This window comes from Pelobates fuscus, chromosome 1 (assembly GCF_036172605.1).
Source record: "Pelobates fuscus isolate aPelFus1 chromosome 1, aPelFus1.pri, whole genome shotgun sequence".
In the NCBI taxonomy this organism is placed as follows: domain Eukaryota; kingdom Metazoa; phylum Chordata; class Amphibia; order Anura; family Pelobatidae; genus Pelobates; species Pelobates fuscus.
In genome coordinates, this window is record NC_086317.1 from 155505184 (window position 1) to 155532874 (window position 27691).

The 27691-nt window shown below is 42.0% G+C and overlaps 1 protein-coding gene across 2 annotated transcripts in view; it reads left to right on the top strand.

Moving 5' to 3' along the window:
- SRGAP2 (SLIT-ROBO Rho GTPase activating protein 2) overlaps positions 1-19230 on the top strand; it is a 109554-nt gene extending 90324 nt beyond the window's left edge. For both annotated transcript variants that reach the window (XM_063451036.1, XM_063451028.1), the window contains 7 exons: positions 3282-3387; positions 4028-4249; positions 5138-5217; positions 5759-5810; positions 7781-7930; positions 12813-13131; positions 17460-19230. In XM_063451036.1, the coding sequence (XP_063307106.1) occupies positions 3282-3387; positions 4028-4249; positions 5138-5217; positions 5759-5810; positions 7781-7930; positions 12813-13131; positions 17460-17843 (1313 nt within the window). In that variant the 3' untranslated portion in view covers positions 17844-19230. The remainder of the gene's footprint in view (positions 1-3281; positions 3388-4027; positions 4250-5137; positions 5218-5758; positions 5811-7780; positions 7931-12812; positions 13132-17459) is intronic.
- Positions 19231-27691: the final 8461 nt, after the last annotated feature.

Sequence of the window (27691 nt, forward strand, 5' to 3'; positions counted from 1 at the left end):
TTATACACATCAGGTTTACAGTCAAACACGCCCATAACACTCCCACAACACGCCCATTAATTTCTGAGTCAGGATGACTAAGCATAAAACCATAACATACATAAAATATTAAAAATACATATAAGACATATAGGAACCCCCACAAATATTATATTGTTAAATAGCCCTGATCTGAGCGCCCAAGTTCTCCAGATAGTGCTCAGATCCATGTAGTGTAGGGGAAACACCACCATCTCAGTTCTGACCGGCCGCACACATGGTCCTATGCCCAAACCATTCCAGGGCGTTTGGTGCTTTGGCCGGTCAACTTTCGGGAGCTCCTGTGGACTCAATACGGGGTGTTCCATCTGGGTCTCTGGTAGCATTTGTTCTCCTTAGTCTCAGATACCTTCCCTCCAAAAAGCGCTCTCCTGTCGGATTTCAGAGTCGTTCAAAACCCTGGACCAAGTTGTCCAGGAGCCGCATGGTGCCCTCATGCGTAAAACGGTTCCATAACATTCGTGGCTAAGTCCCACTGAGAGGGGGACCGGTAACACACAAAGTCCTCGTGCGAATTTAGTTTCATAATGATCGCAGCCAAGTACTGCTGAGGACAATTTGTGGCTTTCTTCATTCGAACGGTTGCCGGAAGTGTGTTCGGTTCCATTCGAATGAAGGGTAAGTGCCGAACCAGGGGCACCCAGGGAAAACTGCTAATGGAGGATGGGGAGATATAATTTCCGAACAGGGTCTTTGTATGTGGCCAATAGTCCTTGGGCAGGAGATTAGCTAGCAGACTCCTCCAGGAGTACATGACAAAAGTCCAGGGTAAGGAGCGTTTGTCACAAAGGCATTGTCAGTAAATGCCCCCTTTTGTCATTGAAGGGCCCCAACCCGTAGACCATGGGTGGGGGCTGGAGGGAGACATTAGGTGCATTTCTAGTTGCCTCTTCTGGAATCAACTTCCTGAGCTTATTTTATTATCTTAAAGCCATACATTGATCCCACTATGTTTAGTGTGCTGATTATTATTAACTTATTCCTTTACATAGGTTTAACCAAACCCATGGGGGCAGCCAAAATCGGCTTGGTTGTCTAGTTATGAAATCCCATAGGGTTTCCCAATCTAAATGTGTTCCAATTCTTCCAAGCCTCGGTTTATTAGTTGGGGAGTTGGGAAACTATAAGGTTTCATATGTATAGTTTTTATCTATTTCTAATAATAAAGTGGAAAGCGAAGGAGTCATTTGTGATTTCCAAGCTCTGGCTATTAAGCATTGAGCTGTCAAGAGGATATGCAGTACTAATTTTTGCTTAGAGCTCGGTAGAGCTTTAGGTAAATTTAATAAAAGAAAAATGTGTGGTTGAAATGGGAGGGATGTATGTGTTATTTCTGCAAAAAGGATGTGGATCGACGTTCACACTCCCACCACACATGCAACACTGTTCCTCTATGTAATCGACATCTCCAGCAGGTTGGAGAAGAAGTTGCAAACATTTTATGTATACCATCTATAAATCCTCTTCCTCTGTTGCTCTAAAAGAGGGGCAGATTTAATAAAAAAAAATGTAGTGGTCAGTAAAATCTCTATCTTGTATGATCTCTTGTTCCAAATCTATGGACCATAGATGCGCTTGTTTTAAATCAGCGAAAGCCATATACTCTATTAGGGATTTGTAACATATAGAGATAGGTTTACACGAGCAAGGAAGAACACTTTATTTATGCATATAGTTTCACAGAATGTAAGGTTACTCGATTTAGAGACCAAAGTTTCAGTGCGTGTACGGTGTTTTGTGCTAGAATAGATTTTAGTTTGATGTAGGAGTAATGTGAAGCCACCGGGAGACCATATCTGGTTCTTAATTAATTAAAAGAGTGACATATTAGAATATATTTGGTATAGGAATTTAAATCCACAATCAATGGAATGGAATGTAGGAATACAAAAATGAAAAGCTTTCAAAGGGGTTGCCATGGACAAACCATTAGTTGTACCAAGTATATCTCTATACCTATCCCACGTACGAACAGCTAGTTCTATGTGTGCCGAGGTTATCTTGGCTCTAGGCCGGAGCCGCATAAGAAGTCCCAACAAACTAGGGAGAGTATATGGTTTTAATATTTTCTTTTCCATAGATACCCATGGTGGTGGAGATCTGTTTAAAAAAAAAATGTGGGAGGGTCGAGGCTAAGATTGATGCATGATAATATTTTTTAACATCAGGGACCTCCGGGCCTCCCTCATGCAACGGAGCTATTAAGATTTTTAATACCACTCTGGGTTTCCCGCCGACCCAAATAAATTTGAATAGGTCTTTTTGTACAGTTCTAAAAAAATTGCATGGGAAGGGCAAGTGGTAGAGTCAGAAACAAATATTGTAGCCTCGGGAGTATAGACATTTTGAACGCCACTATGTGTTCTGTCCAAGTAAGAAATAAAGGACATTTGTGTAATAGGTGTTGACACAAATTCTAATGTAGTTGTGGGGAAAAAAAATCTTTAATTTGTTTTTCGTAAATGTAACACCTAGATATTTAAGGTTGTTTGTTCTCCATTCAAAAGCCTATGTGGAGTGTAAGATGGTAAGGATTTATCTATCCCTATGCGAAGTGCTTGTGTTTAAGAGGTGTTCAGCGAAGAGTAAGAGTGTTGTCCATATTCTCGTACTACTTCCAGGATCGGTGGTAGGGAACTAAGGGGGTCAGTGATGTATAATATGTCGTCCACGAATGCAATGCTTTTATTATCTCTATTGCACAATTCTATTCCTTTTAATATCAGGATGTGTTCTAATTATGTGCAGTAGGGGTTCTAAGGCCAAAACGTACAATAATGGGGTCAGTGGGCATCCCTTGCGAGTACCGTTGGCGATTTTAAAAGCAAAGGAGAGGAAACCTGCTTGGAGTACCTGTACTTGTGGACCACTATAAAGCGCAAAAATCTGGGTTAAAAACTGAGGGTGGAATCCATACGAAACCATTACTTGTTTGAGGAACGACCATCTGAGGCGGTAAAACGCATTTTAGCGCGCCGTTTTGCCGACATTCACAATAGCCTCCCAATGCTTTCCTATGGGAATGCATTGGATTGATTGTGATCATGAAGATCAGCCAAGGGGCCGGAGATAGCTGTGAGTTTTCTCACGTCTCTGGAAAAGGAGTGAATAAATTCACCTTTTTAACGGAACAAAAAACATTTGTATGCCTGACACTATAGTGTTCCTTTAATTCAACTTTTTAAAGAAAATAACTGATATTTTTTTAAAACTCTGAGATTCTTATAATTTATCACTTGCAGCAATGGACAACATACAAGAACGAGCTTCCCATATCCGCATGGTCCTGCTCAGTCTCCCTGCTCCTACAGTTGTCCTCATGAGATACCTCTTTGCTTTCCTCAATCAGTGAGTACTCAGTGCTGTATATTGGAGCCACACTAATTCTTCAGATATTACATTTATTTTTTAGAACCGGGATCGATAAAATGCAACCTGGATGTCGACCCATGGTATAGCCTAGCCTTGTAAAGGTTGTTATAAACAAAGGTGCAATTTCTAACAATAAACATGATCTATTTGGTCATATTTTTACCTTTGCACCTGAATGGCTGACAAACTGTCAATTAATTAAGTGGCCTAAAACTGGCACATATTTGTGGCTCTTTTTATTCTTTTTATGCCTAGTCTGTGACAATATAAAAATACCTTTCTATTTTGCCACCGCATTTCGGACAGTGATATTTTGTAGGCATAGATACTGTGCTGCATGTGTGTCTGGCTTTGTTTTGTTACCTTGTTTTCTCTTTTTTTTTTTTTTAACTTTATAAATTTAGTTCTTATGCGCTCTTAAATAAATCTGCATTGCATTTTATGTTTTGTGCCCCTATTATTTTAAGTCTTCGGTTTCTCACTTTCCATCCCTTGAGTACATTCTTCTTTGAGTCAACCATGCGCATTTTTGTTTCCTATTTTGGGGGATTTTCTTGTTTTTAAAGCTTTGCATTCTTTGTTTTTCCATAATCGCTTTTTCTATTTGTTCAACCAGCCTCTCTCAGTTCAGCGAGGATAACATGATGGACCCCTACAATCTAGCTATTTGTTTTGGTCCCACCCTGATGAGCGTGCCTGACAATCAAGACCAGGTGTCCTGCCAGTCACATGTCAATGAGCTAATTAAAACGATTATCATGCAGCATGAAAGTATCTTCCCTGGGCCCCGAGAACTGGAAGGGCCTCTCTATGTCCCAGGAATCTTGAGTGAAGACTGGTATTGAGATATTATAACTTTGTCAAAATCAGCTGTTGTGTTTTGGCCTCCATTTATTAGTTCAGATGTCCCATCTGAGTCAGGATTTTTTTTTTTTTGTTTACATTTTGGAGTGGTCCAGTATACCTCACTATTGTTCTGTATAGCATCTTATTGAATCCACTCAGATACAGAAGCAACTTTTCAGATTCAGTTAGGTTAAAATGTGGCTCTGTGGACTCAATTAGATGGAGGGCAGAAAACACTTGAGGTATGATACACTACTTTTTTTTTTTTACTTTTTCCTTTTCTGGACAAAATATAATTTGGTTTGCTGGACCAGAGTTTATGCATCCTCTGCACCTAATAACAATGTTAGTTATGGGGTGGGAGCACTTGGTACCTTAGCAAATGCTGTTATTCAAAATATGTTTAATTATTTTATACAAGTAGCAAAGATATGTTTAAGGGATCTTTAATTGTTGCCAGAAAAACATATCCTAACAAAGGCTTTCTGATGCAAGGAGTTTTTTTCCTTGAAGGACACTTATGAATTTTTCATTGTGACTATCATGGCTTCAAAGTGCTGAACAGCAATATGTGGAAATCGGATATGTGCTCGGTGTGAAATCCATGAACTAGTCACATCATTTCCTTTGGGATTCTAGCCTTGATTGTATCATTGATTTCATTCTGGCAGTTTATCAATTCCACATACTGCTGGGCAACACTTTAGAATCCAGCCATCAAAAATGAAGAATTCGTAAGCGTCCTGGAAAATAAACTGCAACGTGGTTAACCTAATCCTGTCTTTAATGTTCTGCATTGCTCTTTATTTTCTTATGGCCTGATTATTGTCATGGACAAATCTCTCCTACCTTACCTCTTTTTTATTAAATGTCTCTGCAGTGAGAGTTCCCATAGTGAACCTATTTCAGTGGAAGATTCTGTGCTAGATATTGCAGCAGAGCTGCACAGCTCAGAGGACGGCAAGTATTCATGCTTCTTGCCTATGCTCCCTGCATCACATTTAGTTTCTACATTAACCAATGTAATGTGTCCGTTGTACGTTTGTCTTGCACGGTTATTGTATTTAACTGATTTTCATTGATGATCATTTCCTTCCGTGCTCTACCAGTGTGGTCACTGAAGTGTTTTGCTGATCACCATAGACCCATCCAGATACACCCATTTTATAGGGCCTCGGATAGTTTTCTTTTTGTTTGCATTTGTGTAGAGAAAAAAGATTGATAAAGCTCCCACAACTATTCAGCATCATCAAAAGCTCAATGGCCACACACAGTTGCAAATTGATCAATTAACCTTATAAATGTGTAATTGTTATGTACAGAAGTGTACATTGTGTGTAAAATTTATATATAATTTATTTTTATTTTTCAAATTTTTTTCATAAACACACAACCTAGTATTTGATGTTTTAATGTTGCATAAACCTTTTCCATTAGAATATCTAAATCCTGATATTAACTAATAGTAACTAGTCAATCTTCTTTTCCGTCTTAAATTCAGGATCCCACTCCAACAATACTGGATACAACAGACGGATAACTAGTGCTGGGAGGTATGTTGGGAAACGGAGAATTGATGAAACTAATATTTTTATTCGTTGCTGTTCCCCAGGAGATAATGGAAATCTATATAAAGTATAATGTAAAACTGGGCTTCCTTTCTTAAGCAGCATTAAGATCTGCTGCTCTGCTAAGAAGAGTTACATTTACAAGTCCGTTTAAAGGGACACTCTTTGCACTCGAACCAATACAGCTTAATTTAGTGGTTTTGGTGCAAACACACTGTCTCTGCAGTCTCCCAATTGTCAACACTGCCCATGGACACCTTGCGCACGTACGATTTAAATTACGGTCCTGCAATGTTTGAAATAATGCATCTTTGTCATGAAGCATTGAATTGGCTTCATTCATAATAACTAATGAACTGAGCTAAAGGAGGAGCACTGGCTACTGCGATACTGACGCAGCTTGGGACAATTATTTGTGGGGGAAATTAGATCTAAAAGTTTCAGAAATGCCCTTAATGTTTGGATTTCTAATTTTCGAATGCTCCTTTTAAAGATCCATGTTTTGCTATCATGGCTCACAGGCTGGCTTCTTGTTGTAACCAGAAGTCGGTAATTCTTTTCCTGACGTAAATGCAAAAACTGTAAATGTATTTTCTCAGCATAAATACACACCAACAATATATAAACAAACATGCTGAGCAATTAACGCTTTCAGTCCTGCAGTAAGAAAAGTAGCATGATGTGCTGTTCTACTCTGTGGCACTGAAAGGGAAAGTAAAATTGAAAAATAATGCTTTGGCCTTTCCATGTAATTAGAGACCGCATAAGACACATCATTTTACAATTAAATAATTGAACTATTTAGTGATACAGTTCATGCCACATTTCCACTGATGGCATGGAACCCCCTGCAATTGTAAATTCCAGGAGATTTCTAGCTCCACTACTTGGAGCTCCTCTCATTAGGTCCCTCACTGAATGATGAGCGGTGTGCATTGCTCAAAGTGAATACTACATTATGCCAATCAGATTAGTAAATCAATTTTTTCTTGCTTTTCTTTAGCTTCACTATGTCCGTAAAACTTAAGGAAAGCAAAGAAAAAATGTTTGCCTTCATGTTTTGTTTTATACTTATATTATAAGCATACAAAGACGAAAGCGTTTCATGGAGGTAGACACCACCACCAAAAGGGTCCATTCCCCTTCACCCACCCCCCGGATCATCACACTTGATCAGGAAACGTTTTTGTTCGGAAATAGTATACGTTTATCCATCTTATCCAAAGATAGATTATACACTGTTTTTCTAGTGCTTTAATTGAGAATTAAGGAGCACTTAGTTAATACACAAGTCTCATTTTAGGTGTTAAGGCTTCATTGGCAGAATACAGTGTGTGTATTTTTATTACTTCATTGTTTTGTTCCAGTAATGAGATGTTTCATTGTTTTAACTAGACCAATCCTACAGCTTTATCAACTCCCCAGGAAAGCAACACTTTTTTTTAAGCTTCAAAACAATCCAGAATTGTATATTATGTGATGTGACTGGTTTATTAAGAAATAAATAAATTTTACTTGGAACTTGCAAGATAAATGAGTTTACCACTAGAGGTCACTAGGGTAATCTGCATCTGCTGTTTGCTAGATTGATGAATTGCTTTAACATAAACACAATACAAACTATTATTTACTGTTGCTTTTCCTTGCTATTTCTCTGACATTTTTACTGTAAAACAGTGCAATCCTTGTCTGTAAGTCTCATAGCTCAGGCTAACGTTGATTCTTTTGTGTTCACCAAATTTTGCCACAGTAAATTGACCCCAAGCTAGTTGGCATTGTTGTTTAACTGATAGATGATAGAGGTGAATTCTTATAATACCAGCCGTGGTAATCAAGATGCTAGGTTCAGTTGTGTTATGAATTGCACACATTGATGCAGGTAATGGCATGAAGTGTTAAATGGAGTTATGGGAAATCAGGAATGCTGTAGTTACTTCTGGCTTTTTGTCTTGCAGCGAGGACCCTCCCAGCGAGAGATCAAGTCCTAGATCAGAGCCTGAGCAGAGTGCGGAATCACTCCACGAGGAGAAGATCATGGCCAGAGCCACCCTCAGTTGTCCAACTGGTAGCCATGTGGCTGATATTTACCTTGCTAATATTAACAAGTAAGAATCATTGTTTATGGCCAGCTATTTTTTAGATCCACGAGAGCGTAGATAAATAACTATTATTGCATGCAAACGACAGAATTCCTGCAGTTTGTATGGTAAAGCAGCTTTCTGTTTTTAATGTAGATGGATATTCAATTTTCAGCAAGTTGCTTAAAGACCTGATTGTTATGCCGTAGGTCAGTGATGGCTAACCTTGACACCATAAATAGTTTCTGGGCTACATTTCCCATGATGCTCAGCTAGCGTTTAGAGTTTAAAAGCACAGGGTCCGCCTCCAAATCCCGCCCACAGGAATACACACACTGACACAAAAACACACCCTGATACAAAAGGACACAGATATACACACACACACACACACACACACTCTAAAAGACACACATACTGAAACAGGCACACATACTGAAACAGGCATATAGGCATACATACTGACGCGCACACACACACATACTGGCGTGCGCGCACACACGTACTGGCACGCGCGCACTGACAGACATACACAAATACAGCTAATTTTGCTTACCGTATATACTCGTGTATAAGTCGAGTGCAGTTTCGTGACCAACAATTGTGAAATATGCTATGCTTCGTGGATAAGTCGAGGGTAAAACTTGGGGTTATGAATTTCTGTGATTTTTATAATTTTGTCAGATTTTACTTCGGTAAGAGCCGGGAACATAATCCAGTATATAATGCAGAGTGTGTGATATATATATATATATATATATATATATATGTGTATATATATATATATATATATATATATATGTATATATATATATACAGACTCATACAAACACACACTCTGCATTATATACACACACACACTCTCTGTGTGTATATAATGCAGAGTGTGTGTGTTTGTGTACTGTGTGTGAACTGGGTGGGGGGGAGGGCATTTTTTTTTTTTTTTTTTTTTTTTTTTTTAATTAATATTGTCATTTTTTTTATTTGATTATTTAATATTTATTTTTGTCCCCCCTCCCTGCTTGTTACCTGGTAAGGGAGGGGGCTATCTTAATCCCTGGTGGTCCAGTGGCAGGGGGGAGCCGGCAGCAAGCTGTTACATACCTTTGTAGCAGCTCCCCTGTCAGCTCCCAGTGTAAATTTCGCGGTCTGTGTGCCGTACGCAGCGTTGCCATGGTAACCCGTGGCAACGCTCTGACCGCCGCGGGTGTCGTGAGATTTACACTGAGAGCTGACAGGGGAGGTGAAGGGAGCTGACCGGAGCTGCTACAAAGGTATGTAACAGCTTGCTGCCAGCCCCCAACAGGACCGCCGGGCTTCTAATGAGCCCGGCGGTCCTGGTCTCTATTATGGAAATGTAATAATAATACAGACGTTGACTCGAGTATAAGTCGAGTGGGGCTTTTTAAGCACAAAAAATGTGCTGAAAAACTTGACTTATACTCGAGTATAAAGGAGGAATGAGAACTTAAATGTAGTCCAATCTCGTTCTCAGATATATACCTCTTAGATGTAAATGTCACATAGACAAAGGGGCAGGGGGGGTTGGTAAACCTTTATTTAGAACAAAAATAGGTATAATAAAAATTGGTAAATAATTTACCAATGGGTGATAAGACCTAAAAGGTGGGTAGGTAGAGTATAATCAAAATGTTGCTGTTCATGGAGTAAAGAGTGTGTCCAGGATATAAATGCCTGGATAGCTAGTGGATGGGAGGAAAGAAAACAGGGAGGGGGGGGGGGGGGGAGTATATATGTATAGGTGTAGAGAGATGCTTAGCAGAGGTAAAAATAGCACAAAGAGTCAGAAAAGCTCTAGTTACTATAAATGGCAGCTAAAGGCAAATTGGTGCATACAAGATAGAGGTGCACTTATCCTGAAGTAGTATAGGACATTTATGTAGAAAGACCTCTAGTATTCTCTGTTACTGCATAGAGTAAGTGCAGATTAGAGGGTATTTCTCCAATATAAGGGGGTATTCCTGCTGGATACTACGACCAGGTATTCCACTCCTCACATAAGTGCCACACCAATATCCTAAGTATGCCCTGGACTAGCTGTCTAACTCACACCTGTGAGAGTAAAGCTAACTGCTACTTCAAGGCAGCCTCAAAATGTCCCTATCTCCCCATAGAGGTATCAAACCAAAATGCTATATAGAAGCATCTCCCATCCACTCAGCAGACAAAGCATGAACAAAAAGTAAAAGTAAGGACCCAACCAAAAAGGAAATATAAATTCAAATCAAAGTAGAAAAGTGAAAATAATAAATTGCATCGGCTCAAAAATCGCTCGACGCGCGTTTCGGCGTTTCAATACGCCTTTGTCAAGAGTTATACTCGAGCATATACGGTACCTTTTTTTTTTTTTTTTTTTTTTCAGCTGTGGCGGATGGGAGTCAGCGTGGCTTCCGTGGCCTGGCTTTCTTCCCTCCCGCGTGGCATGGAGGGGAGGGAGCTGGGAGGAAGTGACTGCCACTTACTCCCAGCAGTACTTTGCGGCTGCGAATATTATTTTATTGCACGGCTGCAGCGCTGACCGGGCCCCTGAGGATATAGGGCCTATCGGGTGGCCCTAAGTGCATGGGCCACCCGATAGGCCCCAACAGCGTGCGGCGGCTGCACTGGCGGCAGTTCTGCCGCTACACGTGGGGGCCGTCATGGTTGTCACCCCTGATGGCGGCCCTGGGTACGCTGGGGTCAAGTAGGTTAAAGTGCGATAAACCTCTATATCCTCTCATCCCATGGTGTATACAGCCTCTGCAGTATTATGATAGTTCTTTCTACTGAATGACAAGAAATTGTTTTAACAGTCCTTTAAATGTGACATTTTAAAGGTTAAACTTCTCATATTATTTAAAGTGACAACAAGGCTTCAAAACACTCATATCACAATCTCATTTTGGAGGTTAATGTGCAAATTGCCAACTTTAAGTTTGCACTAAATTATAATTTTTATAATTTGCATATTCACAAATGCAAGACTGTTCTTGAACAAGTTATGGAATCATGGGAAATCTAAGTAACAGAAATGAGGAAATGTTCCAGCAAAAAATATAGTTCCTCTTTAAGATCTCAGTATCGGTATGTCTCGCCCTTTGCAAAGTAAGTTCAACTTTAACACATGGATAAAGTAAATTTTCTATTTTACAATGAACAAAGTTACTGTTGTGTGTGTTTTTTTTTTTTTTGTCCTCCTTACAATCCAAATGGCAGTTTAGCAGTTATCTTTATGGAGGCAACTAAATGTGTTACATTTTTACATCTCAGACCGCATCTAGTCTGTCATACTGCTTAGAACACTGAGAAGTTTAGCAGCTTGACTGTTACCCATAGCTTGTAGGAAAAAGAGTGATCCCTGCTATTCCCTTGAAGAAATGATTACACACAGCCTGGAGAAATTATTCTAAATCATCTCTCTTCAATCCAGCCAATGTGGACTATAAAGAATCCAAGATTTAGAGATTGTGTTCCAGCCAAGATATCCATAAAACTTGAATTGTTGGTGTCCTTGATCATGTTGGTAGCACTTATTTAAAGTGGTCTCTTTCGGATTCAATCATACAATGTCACATACAGCACCGGCCTTAGGCCTTTTGGCGCCCTGTGCAAAAAATCTTCACACACACACGCTTTCTCACACACACACACACACACACTACTTGTTTCCATTATGGGCTGGAGGTGTAGCATGGGAACGGCAGTCCCTGGTGTATAGGTTTCTGATGAGCAGGAACTCCTGCCTTCCCCCCATTTTCACAAGTTCCCAGGCAACTGGTTCCAGCTGCATGTAGCTCCACCCCCACTGCTTATTTAGCTCCGCCCAGTCACTCATGAAGCCCCACCCTTTTCCTTATCCGTTAGCCCTGGCTGGAGGATAATTAAATCCTCCCCTGGTGCAGCGCGGCTATGGTCCATATTGCACTCCTGCATTAACGGAGAGCTCTGTGCACTCCCTCTCACCCAGGGAGAATGTTAGCTCTGTCAGCCGCATGGCGCCCTGTGCAACCGCACAGCTCGTACACCACCAAGGCCAGCTCTGGTCACATCCATGTTTTAATTATAGTCCCAGCAACCGAGCCAGGTGTTTCTTTCACTTAAAGGGTTATTCTAACATCCATGACCACTATGGCTTTTAAAAGTGGTAATTGAGTAAGCAATCTTTATTTGAAGTGTTACTATATTGTTACTCTGTGGAATTAGTTGGCACTATATAAATACGAATAATATGAGACTCTGCCTATAAATAACTTCACTTTTGTGCCAGGGGCTAATAACACCCCCACCACGCGTGACTTATGCAGCCTGGAACTCTGTTCTGCCTTCCTACATGGTCTATCATTTGTCCATTTTTATAATGTTCTAATGATCCCCACCGTTTGTCCACCTTGTACAGGAATATAAGGTGGACAAACGGTGGGGATCCGAAGAACAGGAGCACTTGCGTACGTTCTAAACAGAGGAGAGGAGGGAGGGATCCCTCCCCTCCTCGGTTTAGAACGTACGCAAGTGCTCTGAGCCTGTGAGATCAGTCCAATTAAATGCTTCTCTTCTATAAGAAGCATTTAACTGGACCTTGCAGAGGGATGCAGTAACACATCGTAACGATGGAGTACTTCCACCGGCGCTGGATTCCAAGTAAGTTAATGCTTATTTTACAGGTTTTTCATTACAAAAAAGGGGGATGCAAATGACTAGTGCCTTATAGTACATTATAAATTAAAAGAAAAATAGTGATAAAGGGTTGGCGTAACCTTTAACAAACCATTAACCACGGCTGTTTGACTCTTGTTGCTGAGAAGGCTTCTTGCACACAATGGCATAAATATAATTAACAAGTATATTTTTATATGTATGCTGACATTGCCTGCAGGATTGCACCAGGCTTATAAAACTGTCACTTCTCCAGGCAGAGGAAGCGCCCAGAATCTGGCAGCATTCGAAGAACTTTCCGTCAGAGTGATAGTCTCTCCAGCTCTGACACTTCTGAGCCCGCTTCTCCTGGGGGAGCTGTACGGCCAACATCTCAGCCAGTAATGAGCCAGAGTTTCTCCAGGGAGGCTCCAGACCGTTGCTCTATTAGTGGACATGGCACCGTCAGCAGCATAAGCAGACACTCCTCTCTCAAGAACAGGGTGGACAGTCCCCAGATACGCAAAGCAATGGCTGCCGGAAGATCAAAGAGCTTCAATAACCATCGCCCGCTGGACCCAGAGGTCATTGCTCAGGTAAAACTAATTAAAATAAAGGTTACCATCACTTTTTCATGTGGCCAGATCTAACTGGCACTCAATAGGGTATTTGGATTATTTTCCCAGTACCAAAATATAATCTTGTATGATGTCTATATGTACACATTTAAAGTCTGGATACATTTTAGAAAAGCCAGATGTAGTTGAGCACATTTTGATTTTAAATGAATCCAAGAGAAATAAAAAAGTGTATAATATCAGATGTGAGGAATTACAGGTCTCCATTTTGGGGAACCAATAATTTATTAGAAAATTGGTTGCTCAATTGCCTTTCAGCAAGGTGTTTCAGTATATCATGCAGTCATACATGAGTTGTGTGGAGTGGCGTGAGTTTTGAGTCTGGCGAGCAGAACAGACCATGGAGGATTTGCTCGGTTTATGTAGCTATCTGCATTGTTCAGGGTAGGATTGTAGGTTGGTAGATGTGCCCAATAAAATAGTAACCCTAACGTGAAACCATGCAAGGAACCACTATTACTTGGTAACCTTGAATGGTTACCTATTCTAATGTCCCAGTTACTATATGATGATGGCATGAAACACATGGAGAAGGCTCCACCAACTAATGCTTGACTGGGAGGGAATGTATATCCACAATCCTACCACTGTCTACCCCATTGCCTTGTCCATTACAATACCACTATTTAACTCCCCCTTGACTGCATCTCCCATTATCTTTATCCATTATATTGACACAGCCCACGAAAACTGGATTCTAAAATTAGTAGTCTGTCAGTGATGTCTGTGTGTTTTGTCATTGAGTGTGTGTGACTGTCAGTGTGTATACACCACTGAGTGTAGCATGGCAGAGCGCAGCGCGGTACAGGAGCTTCTGTTTCCTGTACCCGGCCGGACTGACAGGAGGTGCTTACTGAGAGAGCACTTCCTGTTAGTCTGGCCGGGTACAGAAAACTGAATCTACTGTACGAGGATCCGCTCCGCTCGGCCACACTAAAACAGAGGTTGGAGGCACACCCAGAAGGGGAGGGGACCCTTTAAGGGGATGGGGGGTGCACCAAGGGACAGGGAGGGGAGGGAAGACAAACACAGAGGGGAGAGGAACACTAAGGGACAGGGAAGGGAGAGGAACACTAAGGGAGAGGAACACTAAGGGACAGGGAAGGGAGAGGAACACTAAGGGACAGGGAAGGGAGAGGAACACTAAGGGACAGGGAAGGGAGAGGAACACTAAGGGACAGGGAAGGGAGAGGAACACTAAGGGACAGGGAAGGGAGAGGAACACTAAGGGACAGGGAAGGGAGAGGAACACTAAGGGACAGGGAAGGGAGAGGAACACTAAGGGACAGGGAAGGGAGAGGAACACTAAGGGACAGGGAAGGGAGAGGAACACTAAGGGACAGGGAAGGGAGAGGGTCTGGATGTGAAAAACACAGCAAGGCTTGAAGAGATGAAAAAGAGACACACAGGGGAGCCGGGGGGATGTAAGAGTGATACAAAGAGTGTGGGATAAGAGAGTTGTAAGACACACAATGGGGAAAAAATAGGAGATAAGATACACTAAAGGGGTAAGACATTTAAAAGAGGGGATAAGAAACACAAAAGGGACATTAAGAGGCACACAGGTGAAGATGTTTTTTGGGGTGGTGGGGTGAAAAATGCATCTTCGCCTATGTACCCAAAAAGCTTTGCACCGGCCCTTCCTAAATCATTTATTAAAAGGGCCAGTCTCTGCATGCTTGCCTGCCACGGAGGCAGAGACAGAATCTCTTGGCCGTGCAGTCAGAGGGAGGGGGAATGGAAGGGCTGCTCAGTGGCTGACAGAGAGTGAGATCTGATGCATTCAGGGAGTTGTAGTCCCTGTTAAAGGCTCACTCATGCTCCCGGGGGGCGGAGAAAACCCAGCTTTAGTTCAGCAGGAAACTACAACTCCCAGTCCTCGCACAGACAATCTTCTTGGAAGCAGAGGATGGGCACAAGGCAGCACCAGCGGAGTAAGGGAGAGAGTTGGTGTGACTGGCTGCATTATAAAACCAGGAAAAGGTGGGCATGGATGGTGAGCTGATTCGGTGGTGCAATTGGCCACTTGACTGGACTTGCCCCTCCCCTGCAAATACCCCCTAGCATCCATACACAATGATGCTTGTTTATAGTGGTAAGTAATTTGTAGGACTTAATTTTGGTGCCCTGTTATGTTATCACGGGTTTTGCAATGCATTCAAAAGTTTTGGGGAAATTATGCACTATTAAAAGATAGATATCACTTGTATTGGAAAAAAAATACTTATACCCTGCTATGTATTTTATAGGGAATATCTTGGATTTATTAGAATGCAAATTTATAAACTTACAGCATAGTGTGTAGACCTTATTTCTTTATGTAAGCTTAAAGGGACACTATAGTCACCCAGACCACTTCAGCTCAATGAAGTGGTCTGGGAGCCAGGTCCCTCAGATTTTAACCCTTCAGATGCAAACATAGCAGTTTCAGAGAAACTGCGATGTTTATTATTATTATATTATTTATAGAGCGCCGTCAAATTCCGCAGCGCTTTACAATGGGTGGACGAACAGACATGTAGTTGTAACCAGACAAGTTGGACACACAGGAACAGAGGGGTTGAGGGCCCTGCTCAATGAGCTTACATGCTAGAGGGAGTGGGGTAAAATGACACAAAAGGTAAGGATAGTATTAGACTAGTGACAGTTGCAGAAGAGGAATCAGTTGGGAGCTATTAAGAGTTTCATTGATACGCTTTTATGAAGAAGTGGGTTTTTAATGATTTTTTGAAGGAGTGGAGACTGGGTGACCATCTAACGGAGGAGGGAAGCGAGTTCCACAGGAACGGTGCAGCCCTCGAGAAGTCTTGAAGGCGAGCATCAGAGGTGGGAGTACGGACAGAAGATAGACGTAAGTCTTCAGCAGATCGTAAGGGCCTAGACGGGACATACTTGTGTATAAGGGAGGATAGATAGGTGGGAGCAGCAGTATGTAGACATTTGAAAGCAAGAACAAGAATTTTAAATTGAGCTCTATATTTTATAGGAAGCCAATGTAGGGACTGACAGAAGGGTGAGGCATGGGAGGTGCGGGCGGACAGGAAGATGAGCCTCGCCGCCGCATTCATTATGGACTGTAACGGCGCAAGTTGGGAGCACATAAGACCACTGAGAAGCGGATTACAGTAGTCAAGGCGAGAAAGTACGGTGGAATGGACCAACACCGTAGTCGCATCTGGCGTTAAGTAGGGGCGGTTGCGCGCAATGTTTTTGAGATGGAAATTACAGGATTTGGCGATAGAGTGAACATGAGGCTTGAAGGAGAGGTCGGAGTCAAAGAGAACTCCTAGGCAACGAGCCTGCGTGGTGGAGCTGATGGTAGCACCATTGACTTGGAGGGAGACAGACACAGGAGCAACAACACTTGAGGGAGGAAAGACCAGAATTTCAGTTTTGGTCAAGTTTAGTTTAAAGAAGTGGGCAGCCATCCAGTTAGAAACAACAGAGAGGCAGTCAGAGACACTAGTCAAGAGGGACGGGGAGAGATCAGGAGAGGACAAATGTTTACATTTGGGGTTAATCCAGCCTCTAGTGGCTGTCTTCCGGACAGCCACTAGAGGCGCATCTGCGACGCTGGAGGCACATTTTGCCTCGATCACGCAGAGCATCCATAGGAAAGCATTGAGAAATGCTTTTGCTATGGACACTTTGAATGTGCATTTGGCTCCGCTGACGTCGCATGGGGGAGCTAATGTTCGGCGGGGGAGGAGAGGTCACCAGCGCAGAGCGAGCCCGGCGCTGGATTAAGGTAAGCTGCTGAAGGGGTTTTAGCCCGTTAAGCCCAACAGGAGGAGGACTGTGAGGGTGGGGGCACCCTCAGGGCACTATAGTGTCAGGAAAACCGTTTTTTTTTTCCTGACACTATAGTAATCCTTTAATGCCACATACAGAAATATGTATATGATTGAAACATTGAAGATGTTCCACTTATCCTTTGAATGCATGCATAGAGATGGTATAAGTCAGTTGTTCTTGACCATATTTTTAGAAGGTAATTCTATTACAATTAAAGAGTGGATAATTTTACAAGTGAGCCCTCATTATTAAGTGATAGTTTCATGTTGAATTTATCCAATTATTATTATTTTATTATTTATATAGCGCCATCAGATTCCGTAGCGCTGTACAATGGGTAGAATGTAACTTTTTGGTGGAGTCTTTGGCAGTTTGTACTTTATACCAATAAATGTTTTTCATTTTAGTTTTGGTATATAGGAAACTTTTGGTATTTTTTTTTTTTACCTTCTGTAGTAAATACTCCTTTTTCTCTTTCTTCCCCTATTTAGGATATTGAAGCCACCATGAACTCTGCACTTAATGAGTTACGGGAGCTAGAGCGCCAGAGCACTGCAAAACATGCTCCAGATGTAGTCCTGGACACCCTGGAGCCACTGAAGACCTCTCCTGTGGCTGCACCTAATTCTGAGCCTTCCAGCCCTCTTCATGCCCAATCCCTGCGTGATATTGAACCTGGCTTCCAACGTAGCTCCAGCTCGGCTAGTGACATCCCATGCTCATTCCGTACTGCCAAATCTGTGCGTCTACCACCATCCAGACCCCCGGCCACTCGCCCTAAGCCTACTTTGTTCCCCAAATCTGGACCCCAAACTCCTGGTACAACCGGGTCTACATCTGGTCAGCAGCCACCTGACAAGTCCTGTCCTGTGTGATTCAGGCTCGGGGTTGATCACTGTGAATTCAATGTTACAGTCTTCAGTGTGTACGTAAAGACTGAAAATGTGGGAGGGGAGGGGGGGACCAATGGATATTAAAGCCTTACTGTAAAGGCAGAATCTAGGAACAGACTGAAGAGGTCCATCCCATGTAGGACCAAACAAAACTGATAATCAGTCAGTTTTGGGGATATTTCCCATGTAGGATCAAAGTGAGCCAGCAATAGTAATGTGCAGCCTCTGTAGTGCTAAAGTGATCTAATGTCGGTGACATGGTTAAAGGGTCAGTCCTCCGACTTCTAGACGCATTAAAATAAATTATTGCTAAAGGATTGAAAATCTTCCTGTGTCTGCAATTAGTAGTACAATTTGTTGTCTTTGTTCTAGCTTAGTTTTATTTCATGCATCCTTTCTGAGAACTAATTGAACTGTTTCCTGGTGATTATTGATCATATCCAGAGTGAAAAATATTACTGTATTTATAAAGGTATCCCGTTGTCCATCTTTTTACCTATTAAGCATGTCACTGTTATTAGTCCTTTCTCTGCGAGAGGAAAATTCAACATATTGATGCTGTACTTTCTGACAGTGTTTCCAATTTAATATTGATCCTATCATCTGGCATTGTATTGACTCTGTGATTCCCTTTGCACTTGGCAAGTTGGGTGCGGTGGTGCGTGTCCTTTTTGCAAATGAGGAAGTAGAATGTCATTCATGCCCAGTCTGCCTTTTTAGTTGGGAGGGGGGAACAAAATAGGTGTTCAGGGTGCTTTTTTATTTTATTTTTTTGTTTTACATTCCACTTTCATCCTACACCTCACAGAAAACAGAAACTGTTGCCCATAGTTTAAAAAAAAAATCCAACGCACAAGAAAATGTTAGCGGCACGGATTGTGATTTGTTCCCTCCCTCTTTGGTACTTTGGGGTTAACAATTTGTGAGAACCTCCACTATTGGAAAGACTTCTTGAGGGGAGTGGTGTCTGGATATGTCTGATTCATATCCAGTTTGACTTTGGCAGGCACCAAAGATAGAATTTGGGCAAAACAGATCTCACCATTCATTGTGGATAACATACTACAATTTACAATATGTAATTTACATAATACACAGGAAATGTAAAGAGAAATGTTAAAATGCTTATCAACACTATAGGTGGAAGTCACACCATAAATATTATGAGATTCGTTTTAATATTCTAAGCCTCCTCCAAGGTTAAATCATAAGTTGCTGTTTTGAATGCCTTTATAGGCACGCAGAGCAGCTAAGAAAGCTGCTTTTATTGTCTGTAGCATCCTGCCCCTAGTTGAACTACTGTGTTTCAATTAGGGAATATCCCCTTTCCTGTGTTGGTGCCTGAGATCCAAGATTGTAGGTTATTTGGGGGGGGGGGGGGGTAGAGAGAGGGGGGTTTGTGTTTGTGAGGAAAAGCCAAGGCCTTCCAGACCCACTCTAAGTTGACAAATTGAGTAACTCTATCACCAGGAGGCGTGATAAGTGCACTCTACTGGTGGTTCCAGAGTGTGTGTTAATACTTTAAAAAAATAATAATGATAATTTCCTTATGAGCAAAGATAATGTAAGCTCAATATGACAGTTTGACAGTAATCTACATCTCTGCTTATCAAAAGGCATTTGATTACAGGGTGGAGGAGCCTGTCTCTGCCAATACAGCCAGCATAGTTCTCTGTAGCAATACAATATGTTTCAGCATAACACGTCTTAATAGTAGTCTATCCCTAATACGTGGGTAAGGTGATATTTTGCATTTAGCCAGTGGCCACACATGCAGGAAGCATGTGTTTGTGGACATTATAGAAAATGTAATTTTTCTTTTTTTTTTTTAAGAAAAAATAAATTCACAAGGAGGGCCAAAGGTGTATTGGGAAACTAGCCAGAGCCTCTGTTGTTGCAGATCAAGCTTTAATACTAAATGAACAGGGCTTTCCTTCCAGAGAGGTGCTACTGTGCTGCTGGAGGCCCCTCGGAAAACATACGGGTTGCAAATGAGTGTCCTGTGTAAGCCAGTATCCCTTTTAGTATGCCTTTTTAATGAACCATTTTCTGCAATGGAAGGCAAAAGCAAAAACCTACTACAGCCGCCAAAAATGTGGGGTTAAATGCAACCGGTTTAATTTTTCTGTGTGTTTTTAGGAGTAACTGAACATGCATCTTCTCAAGGTGCTCTCTTGCAATAAGCCGACACAGTACAACCGCTCTTTATATCTTTCTTGTTTTTCCTCCTCTTCTTTGTTATAATGGCACTTCAACCACTCAACCTAAAGTCGATGTTTATGAACACTGTTCTCTGGGAGCTATTTCATTAATACTCCTGTGGTCTAGGAGAATGTTTCTGTCCTATATGTAACCTGTGTAAAATGTCATTAAAAGTGGTCTCCCCAACTCCTTTAAATCAATGGGGGGGAAAAAAACATAAGCAATGTTTTCACAACTGGAATAATGTATGTCCGTTTTTGTGCTTTGTATTCTCCAAAATTCCTGGACTGAGGGGAGTAGGACTTTAATGTGGAAACTCTTCAATAAATTGTGTTTTTAGATACAGAGAGTGCAATTTGTGGCCCTACCAATACATTTATGTTGCAGTGAAAATCAGGAACTTGCAGCATTTTTTTTTTTTTTTTGCATCATAAGCAAGGTTCATGAACATGTGAATTGCCAGGAATTCATAGTAAATATTAAATTTCAGGCCACAGTAGCCAAACTGTAAAAACTAAAAAAGAAAACTTGAAATCTTATAGAATTTTGTTTTGTTTTTCTTCAGATCAGCTATTCACTTTTAATTTCTACCAAGAGACACTTAAGTGAATATACTTGTATAAGGTTTTAATCATTGCACAGTGAAAGTGATTGCCAAGTTTCAAATTTTGGTTTTGAACATTCGCATACATTTGAGCTACATTTTGTAAATTGGTTACCAACAATATGTGTAATTCAGGTCACTATAGATGCACACATTTCAGGTGCATTATACAAAATAAAGTAAAACGTATGAGGACGAATATGTGTCCAACTGTGCCATAATGTATGTAGTGAATGGATGTACCCAATAAATAATAGACCATATTTTAGTAAACGTGTGATAGAAATATATTTCTATTGAACTATGGACAAGGCAATATATTTAAAGGGGGGATCATCACTTCCCTGGATTTTTAATATTGTGTTTACGTACTCCCCTTTTATTTAACAAATATGTGTTTGTGAGGTCTGAGAAATAAATGCAGAAATCCATAGCACTCTGTCCTGGAAGTGAGTGCCTCAATCTTGGCTCCCTGTCGGTCATTATTATAAGCTCTGTCCTTTGCACCTGTCAATCGGCGTAGAGGAAATACACAAACAATGGGGACTGTTTATCACCAACAGTTGTGCATCTAATTTTTGTAGCAATTTATTAAATCTGTCAGGTTTTTTTTTTAATCAGTTGATGCTGTGTACCTCAACAATAGTTGTTTTTGTTTTTTAATAGATACCTTACTAATAAATATACGCTGTTTCTGTTCCTTTAGTGCAGATCTAATGCTGGGTTCTAAAATTACATGGTGCTTGAACCCAAATAAAAAGGCAACACACTTTGACTTGCACGTATATAAACATTCTGTTAGCTCTTTGAACATATATGCAAATAGACGCAATCCTGTAAAGACATACACACAGACAAATGTGCATAGAGATTCGCCAGTGTGCACACAGAGACATAGATACTGATAGACCACTGCTTAGATAAATATGTGCATAGAAGTTCCCACACACAGAGGAATATATGGACACTCATGTACAGACAAGATATTTGTTCTCTGATATAAACTTGAAAACACAGACAGATTCACTGCAGCCCAGAGCTCTGTGTTGGGTTGCCTAATGTTAAATCTGTGCAAACTATTATCGCTATTTATATAGCGCCAACAGATTCCGTAGCGCTATACAATATTATTAGAGGGGGGATTTAACTATAAATAGGACAATTACAAGAAAGCTTACAGGAATGATAGGTTGAAGACGGCCCTGCTCAAATGAGCTTACAGAGGTGATGGCAATCAAATAGGGTCGGAGTGAAGCAGAGCTGGAGGAGAGAGTAGAGTGCTGCCCTTTAGGAGAGAGCAAGAAACCGGTATCTGAGGTAGAGGTTAGTCTGTGAGGCCATAAGCGTCCCTAAAGAGATGGGTTTTAAAGCACTTCTTAAACGATTGAAGACTAAGAGAGAGTCTGGCAGTAAGCAGGCTATTCCATAGGAAGGGAGTCCTGCAAGCGTGAGTTGGCTGTACGGGTGCGAGCAGCGGCAGGAGAAGGTCATTGGCAGAGTGGAGAGAACGAGAAGAGGCATACCTATGGATCTGTGAAGAGATATAAGAGGGGCTAGAATTGGTTACTGCTTTATAGGTTAGTACTTTGAATTGACTCCTATAGGATACATGAAGCCAATGTAAGGACTGACAGAGGAGTGAGGTAGGAGAGGACCGACTAGAGAGGAAAATCAGTCTGGCGGCAGCATTCATTACAGACTGTAGAGGGGCAATACGGCTTTTGGGAAGACCAATCAGGAGAGGGTTACAGTAATCCATGCAGGAAATTACTAGAGCATGGACAAGCTCCTTGGTAGCATCTTGCGTAAGAAAGGGCCGAATGCTGGCTATGTTTTTGAGATGGAATCTACAGGATTTGGCAACATACTGGATGTGCGGCCTGAATCAAGTATGATGCCAAGACAGCGAGCTTGCAAGGATGGACTGATGTGGATACCACTAACTTGAAGGGAGAGCGGAAGAGGAGGATCAGTATTAGGAGGAGGAAAGACAAAGAGCTCAGTTTTGGAGGACATCCAGTCAGAAATGTAAGATAGGCAAGCAGTAACACGTTGCAGGATGGCAGGGGAGAGGTCCGGGGAGGAGAGATATATCTGGGTGTTATCAGCATACAGGTGGTAGTTTGAATCCAAAAGGGGTAATAAGTTTGCAAAGACGGACAGTATAAAGAGAGAATAGTAGGGGACCAAGGACAGAGTCTTGGGGGACTCCGTCCGAGACCGGATGAGGGGAGGAGGTGTCATTAGAAAAGGAGATGCTGAATGAGCGCTGGGATAGATGAGAGGAAAACCACCAGAGGACAGAGACCGAGTGAGCATGATCAACATTGTCAAAGGCAGCAGAGCAGTCAGGAAGAATTAGTATGGAGTAGTGACCTCCGGATTTAGCGTAGACACACGGGCAAAAACAAGTCTTTCCAGAAGCTTTGAGGAAAGACTGAGCAGGGATATGGGATGAGAGTTAGAGGGGGAAGATGAGTCAAGAGATGTTTTTTTTCAGGATAGGTACTACAGTGGCATGTTTAAGGTCAGCAGGGACAATGCCAGAAGAGAGAGAGCAGTTGAAGATGTGTGAAGAACACAGGTGAGAGAGATCTGATAAGGTGAGATGGGAAAGGATCGAGTGGACAAGTGGTGGGGCGAGAGGAAAGGAGAAGCGCCGCCACCTCTTGTACAGTAGCCGGGGAGTAAGTCTGAAGGGTAGGAAAGGCATGATCAAGTTGCGGTTTAGAAAGAGTTCAGCAAGGTGGGGAGAATTCTTTCCTTAGCTGTTCAATCTTCTCGGTAAAGTAGCAAGCAAAGCTCTCGGCTGTAAGGTTAGTTTGAGGGGTGGCCACAGCAGGGCAAAGAAGTGAGTTAAAGGTGTCAAAGAGACGGCTGGGATTGCGGGAGCATGAGCAAATGAGAGAAAAAGTATGACTATTTGGCGAGGGCAAGGGCTGCACTGTATGAACACAAAATTAATCTATAATAGAGAAAGTCTAACTAGGTGTGAGACTTCCTCCAGGAGCGTTCAGCACAGCAGGAGCAACTTTGCCGGTGGCGTGTTGATTTACTATGCCACGGTTGTGGGCGTGTCCTCCTCGTGGTGAATGTTTTGAGCAGGCCTGCAGTGTTCAAGGCTGTGGTAAGATGTGAAGATGGCTAGTGAGGGACGTATAGGGATGGATAGCAGTTGTGAATCAATATCAGCTGACAGCTGCTGGAGGTCAGTAGAATTAAGGTTCCTCCTGAGTTGAGGGGAGGTTAGGTTTAGGTTGTTGGGTGAGGGGGTGATCAGAGAGAGGAAATGGAGTGTTGCAGATATCATTTTCTCTTATGCATGTACAGTATCTGAGGTCGAGGGTATTACTAGCTACATGGGTGGGAGAATTAGCCCACTGCCCTAGCCCGATGGAGGAAAGTAGTTTAGAGGCTGCTGAGGTCAAAGGTGGGTTAATGGGAATATTGAAGCTCCCGAGAATTAGGTATGGAATATTAGAAGAGAGGAAGTAGGGTAGCCAGTATATTAACAACAATTGTTGTGAGAGGGCACTAGTGATCTAGTTCAGGGCCGCCACCAGAAATTTTGGGGCCCCTAACTCAGCTCAGGGTCTGGGCTCCCTCCCACAGGATCCGCCTCCAAATCCCGCCCACAGGAATACACACAGACACAAAAACACACTGATACAAAAGGACACAGACACACACACATACATACTAACAGACACACATACTGAAACAGAAATACACGCATATAGGCATACGTACTGACACACACATACTGAGACATACACACATATACAGACATACAGGCTTACATAGTGACAGACACATACTAACATACATACAGACACACATGCACGAGGACTTACACATACATACACCGACATTACAGACATACATTAATTCATACTGGCATACACACACAGACAGTCACAGACATTCTGACATACACACAGACATTCTGACATACATACAGACATATTAACATACACACAGACATACTGACATACGTACAGACATTCTGACATACACACAGACATACTGACATACGTACAGACATTCTGACATACACACAGACATACTGACATACATACTGACATACGTACAGACATACTGACATACGTACAGACATTCTTATATACATACTGACATACACACAGACATACTGACATACACACAGACATTCTAACATACACACAGACATTCTAACATACATACTTACATACACACAGACATACTGACATACACACAGACATTCTGACATACATACAGACATTCTAACATACATACTTACATACAGACATTCTGACATACATACATTCTAACATACACACAGACATTCTGACATACACACATTCTGACATACACACAGACATACATACACAAATACAGCTAATTTTTCTTACCTTTTTTTGCAGGTGGAAGGCTGTGGCTGATGGGAGTCGGCGTGGCTTCTGCGGGCTGCGGCCTGTCTTTCTTGCCTCCCGTGCGGAGGGGAGGGGGGGGAGCTGGGAGGAAGTGACGGCCACTTCCTCCCAGCAGTACTTTGCGGTTGGGATTTTTTTTAAAGGGGCCCGGTCGCGCTATTGCATGGCCGCAGCGCTGACCGGGCCCCTGAAGATACAGGGCCGATCGGGCGGGCCACCCGATGGGCCCCATCAGCATGCGCTACACGTGGGGGCCGGGCCCGTGACAACCGTTACGGTTGTCACCCCCTGATGGCGGCCCTGATCTAGTTATCAGCTTCTACCCTTGCAGGTAGTGCTGTGAGAGCACTTGCAAGGAGAAGTTCAATATTTTTCCTCGCATTTTTAATAATTTTTTTGTTTAAAAAACACATGCACTCTGAGCTTGGGAGAACAGTTTAATCAAATACTTCTCTATGACAAGCATTTGGTTGGACTCAGGAGTTAAATTGCGACAGATGGGGCGTGGAAACAAGCAAAGAAACACAAACCGCCCACATTCATAGGTGTCCTACACAATAGCTCAAACTACTCTTGAAATATACACTATAACAGCCCACATGCGCAGAAATACCATGCTACAAAGCAACTGAAGCACTCATAAATAACCCAAGCCGAATAAGACACACTTCAATAAAAAAACGAAACAAATAAGACTGCCACACTAAGGGACTTCATGATCTTGTTCAGCACAGTAGTACTAAAAGGTTGCCTACCCCTGCACTAGCGTATGTGGTGTACTACTGAAATGCAGTTTTATCAAAGAATTGATTTCCATGAAAGCATTTGTATTCCAGAGAACTGCTATTCATGATATTCCACAATATCAGCTTCTGCCACTTCAGCTGCTGTGGTCACCAACTCCAGGCCCATATCTGGCATGCCAGTCTATGAAACACAGCCCATCAAATGCCATTGATTCAATGCAAAGAGTACTCTGGCTGTGTTATTGATAAACTGGATATAAAGGTCAGTGGCTAAATATTTTAAATGTATATAAAAAAGAAAACCGAATGAAAAGTGAGAATTTTACTTAAGGCTAATTGAGGAACAGGTTTTCCTAAAAGATCGAATATATCAAAATAGAAATATATAATTATAAAATGTCCTCCAATACTGTCTCAATACAGACAGTACAGCTAGGCAGACTTTATATGAAAAATAAATACAAAAAGATAAGTCCTGCGCTCACTCCCATCACTCCTGGGCAGCAGAAACGACCACAGTACACATCAGCCCCAATATATAGTATAAACCAAAGGAAAAAAGTTACCTGCACTCTCTCCTTAATCCCTATGTATATTTAGACAAATGGAGGTCATTTAGTTACGCCAATGGCCATTGGAGGGAATGCCCGCCTGCCAACGTCAAGGCAGACCCCCCTTAAGCGGGTCCTACACTGACCCTTCACCTTGCTTCCTTGAGCGTCTGGCAAAGATATCTCCACTGAGACAGAGAGGGGTATTTTTTTTATATACACCCCTATATACTTATTAACCCTTAAAGGACCACTATAGTGCCAGGAAAACATACTTGTTTTCCTGGCACTATAGTGCCCCCACCCTCAGGGACCCTCTCCTGCCGGGCTCTGGGGAGAGGAAAGGGTTAAAACGTACCTTTCTCCAGCGCCGGGCGGAGAGCTCTTCTCCGATCCGCCCCCTCTCCTCCCATTCGGCTGCGCGCGCATTCAGCCGGTCTCATAGGAAAGCATTATCAATGCTTTCCTATGGACGCTTGCGTGCTCTCACTGTGATTTTCACAGTGAGAATCACGCAAGCGCCTCTAGCGGCTGTCAATGAGACAGCCACTAGAGGATTTGGAGGCTGGATTAACCCATTTATAAACATAGCAGTTTCTTTGAAACTGCTATGTTTATAAAAAAAAATGGGTTAACCCTAGCTGGACCTGGCACCCAGACCACTCCATTAAGCTGAAGTGGTCTGGGTGCCTAGAGTGGTCCTTTAATAGCGAACACATGGGATGGGCGGCAGCATTTTCTTTGATTTCTTTGTTTTTTCTTTCTTATGTTATGAAAAATGCTGGACCAGTTTGGCAATACCAAACGTGCCTTCACAAATGGGCTTATATTATTAGTTAGGCCCTGTCATAGCCATGCACTAACACTGAACCCTATATGAGCCCTGAGGGAGCACAAAGAGTTGAATAAATATTGACACAGTTTAGAGTAAAAAGGGGAACTGTTGAAAATAACCATTTGTTATAGATGGGCACATTCAATTTATTTTAATGCCTTCTTCATAGCAAAACCAAAATCCGTTTTCAATATCCATATCTCCCTAGTGCCCCTATTTAGAACCAAAATCACTCTGTCCCTCTTTCCTATCATAATGTCCCTCTTTTCTCGGAGTTCCATATTGTTGGTGTGTCTGTAGAGCTCCACTGCAATAATACTCACAGTAATGTCTCTAAACCTCAATAAATGTGTTTAGAACAGTCCGTAAATAAGTTACATTGTTATTGGTCTAAATTACATTTTAGTTGCATAAGTTATTAATAAATCACCTAAAACGTCTCAGAACACCCCCAGCTTTGGCCACAACCCTACTCACAAC